Below are 14,678 nucleotides of genomic sequence, written 5' to 3' on the forward strand. Positions count from 1 at the left end.
TGTAACTTCCTGCTCTGGATTTTTATAGGAACGACTTGATGTTTCTGCTTCATGAAGCTCATCAGACAACAGTACAGGTTAAGGTAAAGAGTTTTAAACTCTTTCAGATGTTAAGTAACAGGACGGTGTCCCTAACATACGGCTGTTACAGCTGGTTGGACAACAGGAAACTATTATTTACTACTAGTCTCTCATTCAGGTTTTACTTTCATTTCATTTCAACATTTTTTATTTTATTTTATTTTTCATAATATATTGAAGAAAATATACTCCAAAGTTAAAGACTTCAATAAAATTAAGAGTAAAGACGAATTTAATGTTTCTTTCAAGGACATTGTGTAACATTTTCTGTCGTTTATGATGTCTGTATTTCTCAGCTAATGATCTGACACGTCGTCATGAGTGAAGAATTTTAGATTTCTTTATGCAAATGATGAGTAAAGTCATCTTGAAACTAGAGCTGCCACTAAGGGACAAAAAATGCGGAATGAGAAGCATTTTTCCTGCATGCCAGCGCACAGTGGAGAAGATCTGCGAAAGGCTTTCGACCTTGACAAGATGAAAAATGTTTCCACCATCGGCAAAAAAGAGAGAAAGAAAACGAAAAGGCAGCGTGACCAAAAGAAGAGGATGAACACGGCGCTCGTCTTCTCCAGGAAGGAGCTCCAGAAGGAGAAAGATTTTAAAAGTTGCACATTTCTCCTGCTTCTCCACTGATAAATTAGCCAAAAGCTAACTCCTTCCATCGGGTTTGGTTAGGCGGTGCTGCTTGTAAAACCAACCAGCCTCGTTGTTACAGAAGTGGACGTTTACGTTCTTTCAGAAGCTTTCAAACTCACGATAAACTCAGCTTTTTGTCGCAGTAAAAGCAGCTTAACAAGCTTCCCGCCGGCTTTTAGTCCGGCTTTACCGCAGCTGTGAAAGTTACCGAAACCACGTAAACGTACAGTTTCACCAGAGGAGAACCGGATGTAACTAAATGTGTGTGTCGTCATATGTGACTTACTGGACAGCAGAGGTTGGAGTTATGTTTCCAGCAGGTGAACTAGTTGAGCTCCTGCTGGAAACCAGGTGCTTCCAGTCAGAACTGTGAATAAACTAGGGCTGCTTGATTATGACAAAAATTATAATCACGATTATTTTGACTGAAATTGAGATCTTGATTATTTAACACGATTATCCAGTATTTATAAACAACGCTGTGCATCGTGGTGTTCTAGACTCCGTGTCGTGCATTATAACCGTCTAATATTACAGTGTTTAACTTGCCGAACTATGTATAGGAAAATAATGCAGCCAGTTGTCACTGACAATGGTATAAACTATGTTTAGGTGAACTTCCACAACCTACTGCAGTTATTCTACATTGACCTGCAGCCGGAGCCGACTGAGACTGGCTGCCTGGGAGTGCTTTAGGACGGGAGAGGCTCCCGCTGCTCCTTCCTTACAGTAACTGCAGAACAACATGTGCCTTCAAGTCAGTCACCAAAACACCAGAAAAGTCTCTAATAACTCCCGGTAAAAGCTGCTAGATTTGTCACTTTTAATAAAAAAGTCGCCAGATTTAGCGAGAAAGTCGCCAAGTTGGCAACAGTGTCTGAATGAAAGCAAAGCGGCTGTGGGAGGAGTTTACAGCACAGCGCTGCAACGCCAGAGACGCTCGATTAGCAGCTGAAGACAGCAGGAGAGGAAACTGCAAAGAGAAAAATAATCGCACCCTTTTATTTTTATGATCGTTGAAAACCCAGATCGTAGTTGAGATTAAAATCTGATTAATCGCCCAGCTCTGGAATGAATCTGATTCATCAGCTGAATGGAACAAACGTGCAGCATGGAATCGACTTGTCGAGGCTTTTAGATTCACGGCGGCTACCGTTGTTGCATCAGCTGCTGGACAAGATGAAGAACTAGAAAGCCTTCCTGGTTGGAATGGGATACATGACTACAATGTTAGAAGGGAGTCATTTTTACACGACGTCCGGATGTCAGAATGAGACTCCTTTTAATGTCAAAAGATGCATTCATGAAGAATTAACTGTGAGCATGTTAATAAAAAAAAAGAACAGCTCAGATGTTTGGCTGATATGGACCCACTTCCTCCAACCGGAACCACTGCTGACAGCTTTCCACTGGGACTTTCTGCTTCATGGTGTCTGTTTTGTGTTTCTTTGACATTTAAGGTCAACTTTACAGCATCGTCAGCATATTCTCTGTTCAAACATAAACACCCTGCAGGCTGTGACGTAAAGCAGCAGAAAGACGCAGAAAGTTTAGCTTCCCAACATCCCAGTCCCGGTCTGGTAATCTTGAAAAACGTGTGTTTAGACTCATTCAAACGTTGAAGATGTGTTTAAACAATATGCATACGGACCAGTGTGTGTGTGTTACCTAAACATAGCGACACAGTTCCAGGTGGGCCAGCCCATGACGAAACTCCGCTCGGGGCTGGTGCTTCCTTCACACACCTCATCCATGCAGCCCGCCGTCCACATCTCACACACACACACCTGGGCCTTCTGTTTGAAGTGGTTGGCTGACCTGGAAGCAACAAACAGATTTTAGCCGCAAGCGCAGGGATTCTCTCTGTTATAACCAAACGGCAGGTGTGCTTACTTGGCTTTGGCAATCACCAGGATGTCACTGAACAGGAAGAGGTGTCTGTCCTGAGTCTGCATCCCTGTCTTCAACTGAGCGTGTCCATGGAGAAGAAACAACCTGTCGGAGCCCGACAGGAAGGACTGGACCAGAGGACAAGTCTCCGGACACACAGGAACCAGGAAGCTCTCTCTGGAATAAAAACAAACCGACCCAATGAACCAAACTCCATCTCGGACCTCTCTTTGTGATTGTGTTTGTCATTACGTGCTTCTGGAGCTTCTCGCTGAGCGAGTTAACACAGAGGAGAAACCGCAACATGACAGCGTCGCCACACGTATGAGTGCCAGAGTGACCCCATGCAGACGGTGCAGAAGCATAAATCCAGATTTAATGATACCTAACGGTGTTCTAGCGGCGATAACTCAAGCTTTAAAGCTGGTTCCCACCTCACACACACAGTTGTTTGACCATTCAGAGACACCGTAGTTATACATACCAACCAAAACAAGGTTTTAAATCAAATAATGATGTCATTTAACTTTGATTTTGTTGCACATTTAAGACTTTTTCGTGTATTTTCAGCCTCGCTAACTGAATCTGTACAACTAAGTTTGGTTTGTACCTAAACCGGTTGTTATAAAACGTGTGTCCCTATCTTGCCTCATGGCTCAAATACCCGTAAGCTCATCCAGAATCAATCCACTTTGATAAGACCCGTGCAAGCACTTGTTCCGTTTGATCCCTTCAGGGATACTGTAGCAGCGTGACTGACTGGTAATGCTGAGCAGCAGCCAACTCATTGGTCTGGGACCTTGTTTCATTCGGAAATGTTCGGACATCGTACAACAATAGGTTATCTGAGTGTAAATATTAGGAGTTATGCTCAGACTTTTTTGTTTTGGAGGGTTAATTCAATTTAATCTGGCAGCATTCACAGTAAGGTCGAGGCCTCGCAGTCAGAAAACCAACAGTTTCCTTACAGCAAGCGCTCAGCGACGCTGCAAATAACACAGACGGTAACCTAATAACAGGTTAATGTCTCTGCTATTAGATTATTCACTTCGTCTCTCACACTGGTTTCGTTCCAACACAAAACACATTCCAACATTTAATCCAATACATTCACAATACATGAGTAAAGTGTGTCCAGACATGTGAACATGTGTGTGTAAATACACGTTATACAATCCTCCTCCCGTTGTATGGCTGCTGGTTGCTGTATTTGGAAGTTATGTAAAAAAGAGAGAGGAAACGTTTTCACCACGTCTTAAAATAAGTAAATACGCCAGATTTTCTTACAGAACAATAAAAGTTTCTGCAGGAGGGTGAGCATTCACCACGTGCTGCTCATTAAACACATTCAATCATCAACTGTTTGTTTGCTGCTTCGGATTGTTCAGGTTAGGGGTCGGAAAATCAAAAATCGGGAGTTTCACAATTTTAAAATCGATTTTTTTGTTTAAAAAAAAAATCAATTTTTTTTTCAAATAAATAAAAATAATCCATTACAAAATTTTTGACATTTTTATTGTTTTTATTAATCTTTTAACTTGTCTTCTTGGGCATTATACCAGCAGAATGATGGTCTGGCTGCTGTGTTGTTGTTCCCAATCGAAATCAAGAAAAATGAGGGGGAAAAAAAAGTTTTATACATTTTTATTGTTTTTAAATCTACAAAAATGAGTAATATTGAAGAATTGTAAGAATCGCAATTTAAATTGAATCTGCACCCAAAATATCAGAATCAAATAAAATCAGGACAAAAGCATATCGTCACACCCCTAATTCAGGTGTATGTTAACACAATGTCGAGGAGGAAAGACATCTGCAATTATCTGTCACTTCTCATAAATCTGGGAGGTGTTATAGGTCATTTCCAGAGTATTTAGTCAATCATTCTTTAAAAGAAAAAAATTAAAAATAAGTTTTAATAAAATCTGCTCATCTTCCAAGAAGTGGATGTCCCAACAAACATGGAGTTGCTTAGAGGAAATACAAAAATCCACAATATTTTAAGATAGGTAGAAAATATCAAAGATCAGAATTCTACTCAGTGGGGATTTAAATTAGTTTTCATCCATTCTGCAACAAGTTGCAGTCTTTTGTCAGAGGTGCTGCTGGTCTTACTAAAATCCTCGGTACATTAAACTGCACACACCAGATCTGCCAGGTCCAGCTGCTGAATGTGGTATTTAATGATTTAAATGTACTACTACAAGTTTTTTTTTTTTTTTTAAATCATAACTACTAGTTTTATTCGCATTGACTGTTCAATTGCCGAACGGCATCTTAAAATGCAGCAGATACAGTAGACCTGGAAACACCGGATCCAGTGAATGTTTCCATTCTGCAACAACTGATTCAAATAAAAAGGACCTCCAACAGCTTGTGGTCAAGTTCTGCACGAGTCCATTAATGATCCATTCATTTGAATCGGGTGTTGCTGCAGGGACAAATTCCTGCAGGACATCGGCCTCCAGGACCAGAGCTGGCGATCCCTGCAGTAGACCATGTAATGTTTTAAGGCCGGGGTAACCCAAGTCCTTAAAGTGCAGCTTTTAGATGCATCCCTTCGATTAAAATGAACGACACCTTACTGGGCCTCTGCAGAGCTGGATGGCACGTGGATGAGAGAATTCAGCAGTTTGATTCAGATGTGCTAGAGAAGGGATGCATCTAAAAGTTGCAGAACAGATCTAGAGGACTGGACTTGGACACCCCTGCTTTAAGTTCTACCACTTTCCACTTTGAAAGGTCCCTTTCTGCTCGCTTACGTATGTACACGGGGACGCAGAAGTTAAGAACAGTAAAAAACGTTGTGGTGTTATTTTTCTTCTGGTGTTTTAGGACAGTTGTAACCATGGACTGTATATAGAGATGGACGGAGCCTCCGTGACGTCACCCATAGGTTTCTGAAGAGCTGAATTGAACCTCGGTGGGCGGTTCCTACTATCGCCATCTTGGCAGAGGCATGCGTGTCGCCTCAACTGGAAAATACAAATATGGGCAAAGAGGTGGAGCTGAGAGGGGGGCTGTGAGCGTCATGGTGGATGATTGACATCGAGTGAACTCTAAGCTTTCTGCATCTAAGAGCTAACCAAGCTAACTCGTAGCAAACAGGAGCATACCAGCTAACAGAGGTAAACGGGCTAAAGCTAAGTCACGTTAACCGGCTAAAAACCACGGTAGTTCTATGTTCTTCTTACTTGAAGCAGGAGATTGGGTACCTGTCAATCAAAAGGACACGCCCCTAAATATGCTGAATTTCAAGATTAAATTACTTTTAAATGGGCGAGTTAGAAAAAAATTCACTCCTCCCACAGTTGTCATGAAGGTAAACCTGATCTATTAAACTGAAAATGGATTTTTTTAACCATGCTGTAAACATGTTTATTTCTGCTGTGAATTTGGTCTTTTTAACATGGGAGTCTATGGGGATTAGCTCTGTTTTGGAGACCCTAGTGGATGAAGGGGGAACTGCAGTTTTATCCACTTCCACATAGGCTTCACTTTTAAGCGCCGGAGAATACGTTTATCTTTCATACACGGTCTATGGTTGTAACCAACTTCATTGTGTCAAAATGTGGAAGTGAACTCAGACTTTTACAGCTGCGCTGTCACAGTGAGCGCTACAAGAACACATTCTTACCATTCTCTATACAGATGTACAATAACTCCCCACTTTGTGACAGATAACTAAAATTCATTTCAAAGCCCCTGTGTAAACTGGCACTGCATTTAGTCACATGTTGTATATATTGTAAATTTCTAAATTTCCATATTCTATATTGCCAATTTTACTTTAGATAGTTTTATTTATCTTTTATCTTTGTAAAAGTGTACATATTCCAGATTGCTTTATGGATAGTACCTATTCTTTTTTATTATTATTATTTACTTTTTTTTCTTACCTACTATTGCTGTTCTATTTCTTCCTCTATTGCTGTTCTGAGCTACTGTGACAACAGAATTTCCCTTGTGGATGAATAAAGTCTGTCTAAGTCTAAGTCTAAGTCTAAGTCTGATCTCAGCACTACCCACTAGATGAACTGATCATGGCAACGTAAGGATGTGTGAATGCTGCGACATGTGACAACATTTGAACCCTTCTTTAAACACTGACATCCAGTTAAAAAACTTCTAAAGTACAACTTAAGATGTAGGACGACATCGGTGGACGAGGCGGAATGATTCCAAACAGCAGCAGATCTACCACAGTGTGACTTAAACAGAAGATAATAAAGCAAAGTATGACTCCATCTGGACCTGCAGCCTTCATGGTTCAGTCTCACCCAACTGCAAGAGACAGACAGGCAGGGGAGGGAGGAGGTCCCAGTGTGGTCTAGTCAAGTCCAGACCTCAACCTGGTTAAAATGCTGTCCAGAAAACCTCAATGAACTTACATTACAAGAAGAGATTAGTAACATCTACACCTTTATCATTAGTTTTGGGACACTCTCCCATTAAATCTAATAGGAAAGTGTCCCCAAAAATATAACTAATAGTGTACAGAAAATTAATATTGGATCTACAAGCCACTGACTCGTAGGATAGCGAGCTAGCATGGCCGTTTTAGTGGTCAGCAAACAGTTGTACAAGGCTCCAGTGTGTAACTGGTGCCGCATGATCCCCTTTTCACAAAACGATCCATGTCAGCATCTTGAAAGATCACCAATTACCACATTCCAGTCACAACAAGGCTCCAGCAAGTTTGTTTTGGCCTGCCAAAGAAACAGTCCTGCACACAACGCCCCATAAACCTTCAATTCTTCTTTGGTTTTTGGAAAGATTAAGTACACAAGATACAGTGTGTTAATTAGCGAGGTGCTGTGGGCCGCCTTTGTTTTCAGGCCTTATGCTACGTTAAGTTAGGCTAACTACCTTGCCGGTTTGGTGCAATCAGTTCAGAGTAATGACAGTGGCGTCGGATTTCTCATCCCCTTCCTGAAAACAAACGTAGTCACAGCGGGATTTTGGCAAAATCTCAGAGAAACTGATGCTAATGAGGCGTCTATACATGATGTGACGCTACACCATAGAGCCCTCCTGCTTGTTGCCCCTCCCTCTAGAGGAGCTGTTTAACAAGGTTACTTATTCTTCACTTTCCCTGTCCATATGTTCAAAGACAGAGACTATTAATAGGGGCCTGATCCTCTGATAAGTCTGGCAACAGGAGGATTATCCGGTAGAGTGAATCCAACACCTCACTCTGGGTTGTTGTGCCATACAGTTAGCGTATGCACGTGTAGGAGAGTGTGGCCTAACCCTTGTGGACAACTGTGCAGAAGATCTGGAAGAAGTCTCTGTAGATCTGAAGGGTTTATAAGCCATCTGACTTGATAGTATAAACACTGCTCATTATGAACTGTGTTAAGTGGAAAAGCCACAAGTTTTAAGCATTAATGTTCCTTCTTTCTTCCTTGGTCTTAATAAAATGTACTTAACTAGATATGTGAAGTCATTGCAGTTGTGTGGACGGTACCTGGATAGAGTCTTGGACCTGGTGAGAGCCTTGGTGATGACCATGGACGGTGCAGACTGACGCCGGTAACTCTGAAACTTTGTTCGCTAAAATTAAAAATAAACAGATAGAGGATCATTATAACATGATAAATAAATTTCTTTCATCCAGGCTTGTATATTTTGTCTATATATGGGAGAAACATTTACCCCTTAAAAGCCTAAAAAATGGAAAGAAAAGTCTGATTTTTAAAAAAAAAAAAATTTTATTAAAGGAAGTCTTTATTTGGTTGTTAAACACAATGAAAATAAAATTATAAAGTGTTTCTGGTATATTTACCGTTTATTACAATGTGATGTGTCAAACTACTGCAGTGCATTATTGTATTACTGTTATTGTCCACCGGAGGCAGAAGACAAGTATCAGATTGAGTACGACAGGTTTTAAAACAAGTTTTTACCAAAAAATTATGCAAAAGGTCTCAGAAACCTTTTCAAATATGATACACACAGCATTTAGGGGTTAAAACCTTGATTGTTTCAAATCCAATATTTTATAGACATTTTTTTCCCTTAATCTTAATTTTTTTTTCCAAAATATGTAATATTTACTTAATATGAATATTCTATATAGGCAGTTTTCATTTCCAGTTTATCACTGTTGCAATGTTAGCTATCATAGTACGTATATTTACTGATTTATTTTCATAATTTTGTAGTGTTTGGCTCAGTAGTGTCCACTGAAGTGCCCAACTTGCATGCTAATCTAGCAAACGTGCATTTGCATAAAAACAGCTCTTAAACAGGTGTCCACTGACGGGCCGTCTTTGTTTATTCTTCACCACCACCTATTTACATCTTTAGTCATAAGTTTTTGGACACTTTCCTCTTCAGTCCAATAGGAAAGAGCACCTACATTTATGTAAAATATATTATTTATTAAATGTATTCATAAATCATCTTTTATTTTGACTCCTGAAGCATCTAAAGAGACCTTGCGGTTGCAGAGATGCTTTGATACTTTCAGCAGAGGCCCAAACACATAGATACAGTGTGTAATTTAAGGGTTAAAAATGCTTCTTTAATATTAAATTAATCCTCATTTGTCCTCGTGCTGAAGCCCACCAGACGCAGCCTTGAGTCATATTGATACTGCATTGTTTATTTCTCTTTGCTGGATCCTTCCATCCTGGTTTCCCCATAACGATCATTAAAGTTTTATTTAATCTAATTGTAGAAGGATTTGCGAGAGCAAAGCAGGGTAACAAACAACTATTACATAACGTTTTTTTCATTGTATGTCAGATTAACCTACTTGCTAGCTTACACTGAACATTACTGGGTTCTGTGCATGCTTTGGACAGCTGGTCTTGTCCAAGTTTTACATGGATTTTTTATTTTTCATTTGGACTTTATGGACACAACTCTCTTTAATACAGGGGTATTTTTGGCTCTCTGAACTTTCCATGGTGCAATAAATAAATAAACCTATAAAACAACACTAGGACAATAGAGCCTCAGTCCAAATTAACTTGAGCTAAAACTAGAGTTTAACATCCACTTCGAACCCTTTTAACAGATATCTGAACCAGGTAAATTAGAGAAAGGTTGACTCTGGCCTTTTTTTTTTGGCAACTAAAGCCTCCAAATCCACAAAAATGTGTTTACATACATGGCAATACTGAATGCCAATACACAGAAGATAGCAGCTCTTGGCCCCTGAAGGGAGAGCAGCTGGGCTACGATCATTATTACTGTAATATACCTGATGATTAACTTTTAAATTTTCTGCTTTAAGTTTCTATTTTAAAAAAGAAAACAGACATTTTTAGGATAAGCAACAAAAAATACTAAGTCGACTATAATGTTATCAGTTCAGAAGTTATATTGGGCACACAATTTCTTGCTAACACCAGCTTGCCAACGCGATCATATTGAAATATCGGCCAAAAATATTGATTATCGTTTAAACTGTTCATAATTTGAGTTTTTAATTTTTTAATCAGGATAGTGTGATAGGAGAAAAAGGCATAAGTGAGCTACTAGGAAGCTAAGCCAGTAGCCTCCTGATGCATTCACTTGGCATTAGTTTTTTTATTTATTAAAATTAAGTGATGGTCAAGCTAGCAGCTACCTACCTTCTGGCTAAGCTAGTAGCCAGACATATCCTTTCACTTTGCATTAGTGTCAAATTTACAAGCATTAAAATGTTAAACTAAAACCATAAACAATTTAAACATTAATAATTATAATTTTATCAATATTTTACAGTGATTATGCCAGTGAGCTTGTGTTAGCATTTAGGTTAAAGAGCTCCTGTGTTCAAATAAAGCTATCGGTTTATCTTGCTAGTTTTCTGGGCAAGTTTTATTTTTTTAATTTAATACATAAAATCCCCCAATATGCTGTGTTAATGTTAAACTGAAAAAGAATTAAAATGTCTACTTTAACTAAATAAATGTAAAAGTCAGCATGATAACAGATTCTTTCACCAGCGCTACCGGTTACAAACAGTCTCTTGCAGGTTGTAGCATCAATCAAACTGTGTTTAGGCCTCATGGACACAGAAATAATTCAAGGGACGGATGTTTTTCACTAAATGTTATGGCAATTTATCCTAGTTAAACATCGCGCTCCAAATTACCTCAGGATAATGTTACAGAAAAGGTCTGGGGACAATGCGCATCGGGAGGCTATTAGCAGGCTAAGCTAGTAGCTGCCTCCGGTCCTTCAGTGGTGTAATTTCACTTTGCAACAGTTTCTAATTAGCCCATATTAAAATTAAAATACTAAAATGAGATTAACAGTTTAACAATAATAAACATTATTTTGATAACATTTAATAATAATTATTTCATTCTGGTGGTGTTAGCATTTAGCTTAAAGAGCTTCTGTTGCTAATAATCTATTAACTGATTAAAATTAGATTCTTAAAGCACCAAAAACATGTAAATGTAAAGGTTAAACATGATGTTTTGAACCTTGGTTTTGCCTCATGCTAATCATTCCTGCTTTTCTAGCACAGGTATGTGCCGTAATCCGAGCTGAATCATTACAGTTTGTGTTTCCTAAGAATCCATTAACGTCAGACCGTTTCTAACATGTCTGCAGGGCAACTCTGAAACTTCCACTTGTGAAAAAAATATGTGAAATGTCAGCTTGTGAAAACATGAGTTTTCCTCCAGGCATTTTTCACATTTCACAATGTAATATCATTGATTTAAGCTGGTCACAGACTGGCGAAACATTCCTAACACTGCAGCTCAAACATTACAATGATACCTTTCAGACCTAAAAATAAACTAAGGAAATCTTTCATGCAGATGCAGGTTTTTCTCCTGGGAAACAAATCTATAGCGTCCAACTGATCCGATCTCGTATTACAAACAAAGTACAGTTTCTTTTTAAGTTCTTTAAAAACAGACCAAAAACAGGAAGAATTGTCTCTTTTTTCATCTGAACTTAACACTTTGTCAGTAATGTGAAGAACATGCATACTAATGGAGGGGAAAGTGTGTAGGGCAGGTGGACCTACACAACAAAATATTTTAAGGTTTTACTAAGGCAGCAGCAATAAAAGAGCTGGTTATATAACATGTAAGATACGAAGATCACCTGCAGATCATCGTGGCTTCCAAACAGAGTATGTGATTAATAAAACTGGCTAAAAAATAGAGGCAACATAGTGACAAAATGAAAGTAAAAAGGGAGCTATTCAGATAGATGTTTATCATGCAAATATAGAGCTGGTGATGGATGAGTGATGTCTGTTGGTGCATTTTTTAAACCTGCATCACCATGTTTTACTGTGCATCATGCAAGATATTCAAGGAACTTATTTCCTATTTTAGAAATTCTGAATCCACATGGATTGCCCAGCAGTTGCCTGGTGTCTGTACCTGAACTCATTTGGCTGTGTTGTGACATCTTACAACTTCATGTTTGTTTTTAAAATGAACTAAAAATAAATAAATAAATAAATCAAAAGTTGAATTTTAAAGCCACAATTCACATGAAATTAATATTACATTACAAAAATAAAGAGGGGACAGTTATGCTGCAAATACATGTAGTCAGTTTGAGAGCTAATTCAATTTACAAGAAAAAAAATTTAACAAAGTTTGCTCAGCTTCAGCATTTAGTGGCTGAATTTCAAAAGTAAATCAAATCTGGTTCTGTCTTTCATGTGGTTGTCTTGTTAAGTGGGCTACAACTAAAGAAAATACCTAAAATCCAGATTTAACGCCTTTTTATGATCAATATTCATCCATAAATCAAACCATTAATTGGTTTTTAAAGCTTTAATGCCTATCTGGTCGTCTTTCCCCTGATGTTCAGGGATTCTACTACATTTTGGAGAGAATACCTAATAAACAAAACTTTTCTGCTTAATGTGACGCAGTCTCCATATGCGCATTTTTAAAAAAAATCTTTTATGCTAAAACAAACCTCAAGTCTGAATTTATTAAAAGGAGAATGTTTGCTCCAAACCGCGTCTTATCCCTTTTTTTTTTTTTTTCTCTAAAACAGATGTTCACGTGCGTTTTGGGTCCAAACTGACCCAAAGTTTTTCGCTCCAGTTGTGATCAGACCAAATTCAGTTCTCTCACAACTTTACCCAGAGAGGATGAAGGACCAGCAGACACATACCCGCCTGTTTTCCTGCTGCCCGTCGCCTCGGCCGAAGCTGTCCTGCTGTTGCTGCGGAGACATGTTGTCCATTCAGCCGAAACACTCCTGCGCCTCACTGTCCAACTGTCCTCAGGCGATGCAGGGGAGAAAAAGATCCCATGAATAACCTCTGTCTCCAGAAGACACTGAACATCTCAACACGAGCCCGGCAGAAGCTCCTGAACACGTATGGTCTGCGCGCAAAGCGCGTGAAGGGAAAGAGATCTGCGAGGGGGGGAAGTTCGGATTAATCTAAAAAAAAAAAAAAAAATTAAAAATAAAAAAGGTAAATAAAAAGTCTCAGCTGACGCCGCAGCTCAGTCCCTGTCTCTCCTTGCCATCAATGGAAGCCTGAGCTGTAACCTGAAGTGGCTCCTGTGTGGATTAACAGATGCTGCGGCGCCGCTTCTTAACGCGCGCGTCTTTACGCGCAGGTCGGAGGCGGCGCCGTCGCGCTGCGACAACTAGGCCTTCCTATTTTTAACTCAACAGCTCCATTCATTCACAAGACTATCACATTTAGCCAAAAACAAACTGAAAAAGGTCACAATTTCTTTTTTTTTTTTTTTTACAGCAACATGGGATAAGAAGTTTTAACGTAGAGAAATGGTAGTTTACACCAAGACCAAACTGCTAGTCGACATGTTTCCTCCCTGCCAATAAAAATGTTACACTTCACATAGATGAACTTATATGTTATAAATGACGTTGTAGTTTCAGATGACAACAAACATACTGGGACAACTCACAGCCAGGACTTTTAATGGTTCCTCTGACAGATGGCTTATCCATTAAAACTAAAAAATTTAAAGTTTTATGACAGTATTCAAGTTATCTTGTCTTCATTCGGTCATACAATAAGGCAAACAAAACAAAGCAGCGATAAACTAAGTTGCTGCTTTGATGGTCCTCTCTTCACATGCAGCATTTAGACCTCAACACCTTGTTTGTTTTTCTGTTTCAGCCATTCTGTAGAAGATCTGCTGCTGTTTGGGATCATAGTCCTGCTCCATGACCCACTTTAAGCTTTAGCTGCCGGACACACGCTGTCACATTTGACTCCAGACTGGTACACAAGTTTGTGATTGGCACGATAACTTCAAGCTCAAATCAAACTTCACGCAAGGCACAAAGTGTTTGTGCCGACATGCTGTTTAGTTTCACTTTTAACTTTTTTTTTTTTTTTTTTGCTGGGACGTCTTTTTAGAATAATCCAAATAAAACTGATGAAGACTAAAAGCTGCTTTTCTAAGATCACTGCTGATGTCTTTCCTCCTGGGCGCTGTGACAACACACCTGGCCAAAACTTCTGACATCTGATCTTCAGCTGATAAAGCATATTGAAATGTTCGCACACAATGCGGCTGCATTTAGGCAGTTTTTCCTGACATGTTGCCTGTACAAGGAAACAAATGCGTGTTTTATTTAGATATACAGGAGAACTCTGGGAAGATGTTCAATGCGATGAGTTGTGTCAATCTGACAGACAGGTTATCAGATTGTAGGTTAGTAGTGAGTCTGACGTTCGCAGTGGCTCCAGGCTTTCCATCAGTCGCCATCGTTATTAAATTCTGGTGTCTCTGGGAAACAGTCATGAATAGTTCTGACTTCTAACTAGGCCACAAGGTTGGAATGTAGGGCACAATTCAAGTCTGAGAGGTAGCTACAAGGTTGGCGTGGCCGTCATCCAGCTGCAAGGTAGATGGACTGATTCCCAACATTCCCAGTTCATAGGTCAAACCGCCCTTTGTTTAGGACACTGAAGCCTTTTTTCCCCCCTAATTTGTTCCACGCTTTGGGAAAAAGAAATCAGCTGAATAAACAGAATTCACTTTATCAAAAAGCTGTAAGAAACGTTCAGGGAAATTGGAAATATTTGACACTTTCGCAAGTTTTTCGGAACCATTTTGTGCAAATGAGGCTCATTCAGAAGGAAACGCAACGACTGG

General features: G+C 39.3%; 1 protein-coding gene across 1 annotated transcript in view; it reads right to left on the reverse strand.

Annotated features, from left to right (window-relative positions):
- LOC306774155 (rho GTPase-activating protein 20-like) overlaps positions 1–12,771 on the reverse strand; it is a gene marked incomplete at both ends in the record, with an annotated part of 29,644 nt that extends 16,873 nt beyond the window's left edge. The window contains 6 exons of the mRNA XM_079264135.1: positions 2,389–2,538; positions 2,614–2,787; positions 2,835–2,881; positions 6,891–6,894; positions 8,081–8,166; positions 12,709–12,771. Coding sequence (XP_079120261.1) covers positions 2,389–2,538; positions 2,614–2,787; positions 2,835–2,881; positions 6,891–6,894; positions 8,081–8,166; positions 12,709–12,771 — 524 coding nt within the window. The remainder of the gene's footprint in view (positions 1–2,388; positions 2,539–2,613; positions 2,788–2,834; positions 2,882–6,890; positions 6,895–8,080; positions 8,167–12,708) is intronic.
- Positions 12,772–14,678: the final 1,907 nt, after the last annotated feature.

Source organism: Telmatherina bonti (genome assembly GCF_933228915.1).
Source record: "Telmatherina bonti genome assembly, chromosome: 24".
NCBI lineage: Eukaryota > Metazoa > Chordata > Actinopteri > Atheriniformes > Telmatherinidae > Telmatherina > Telmatherina bonti.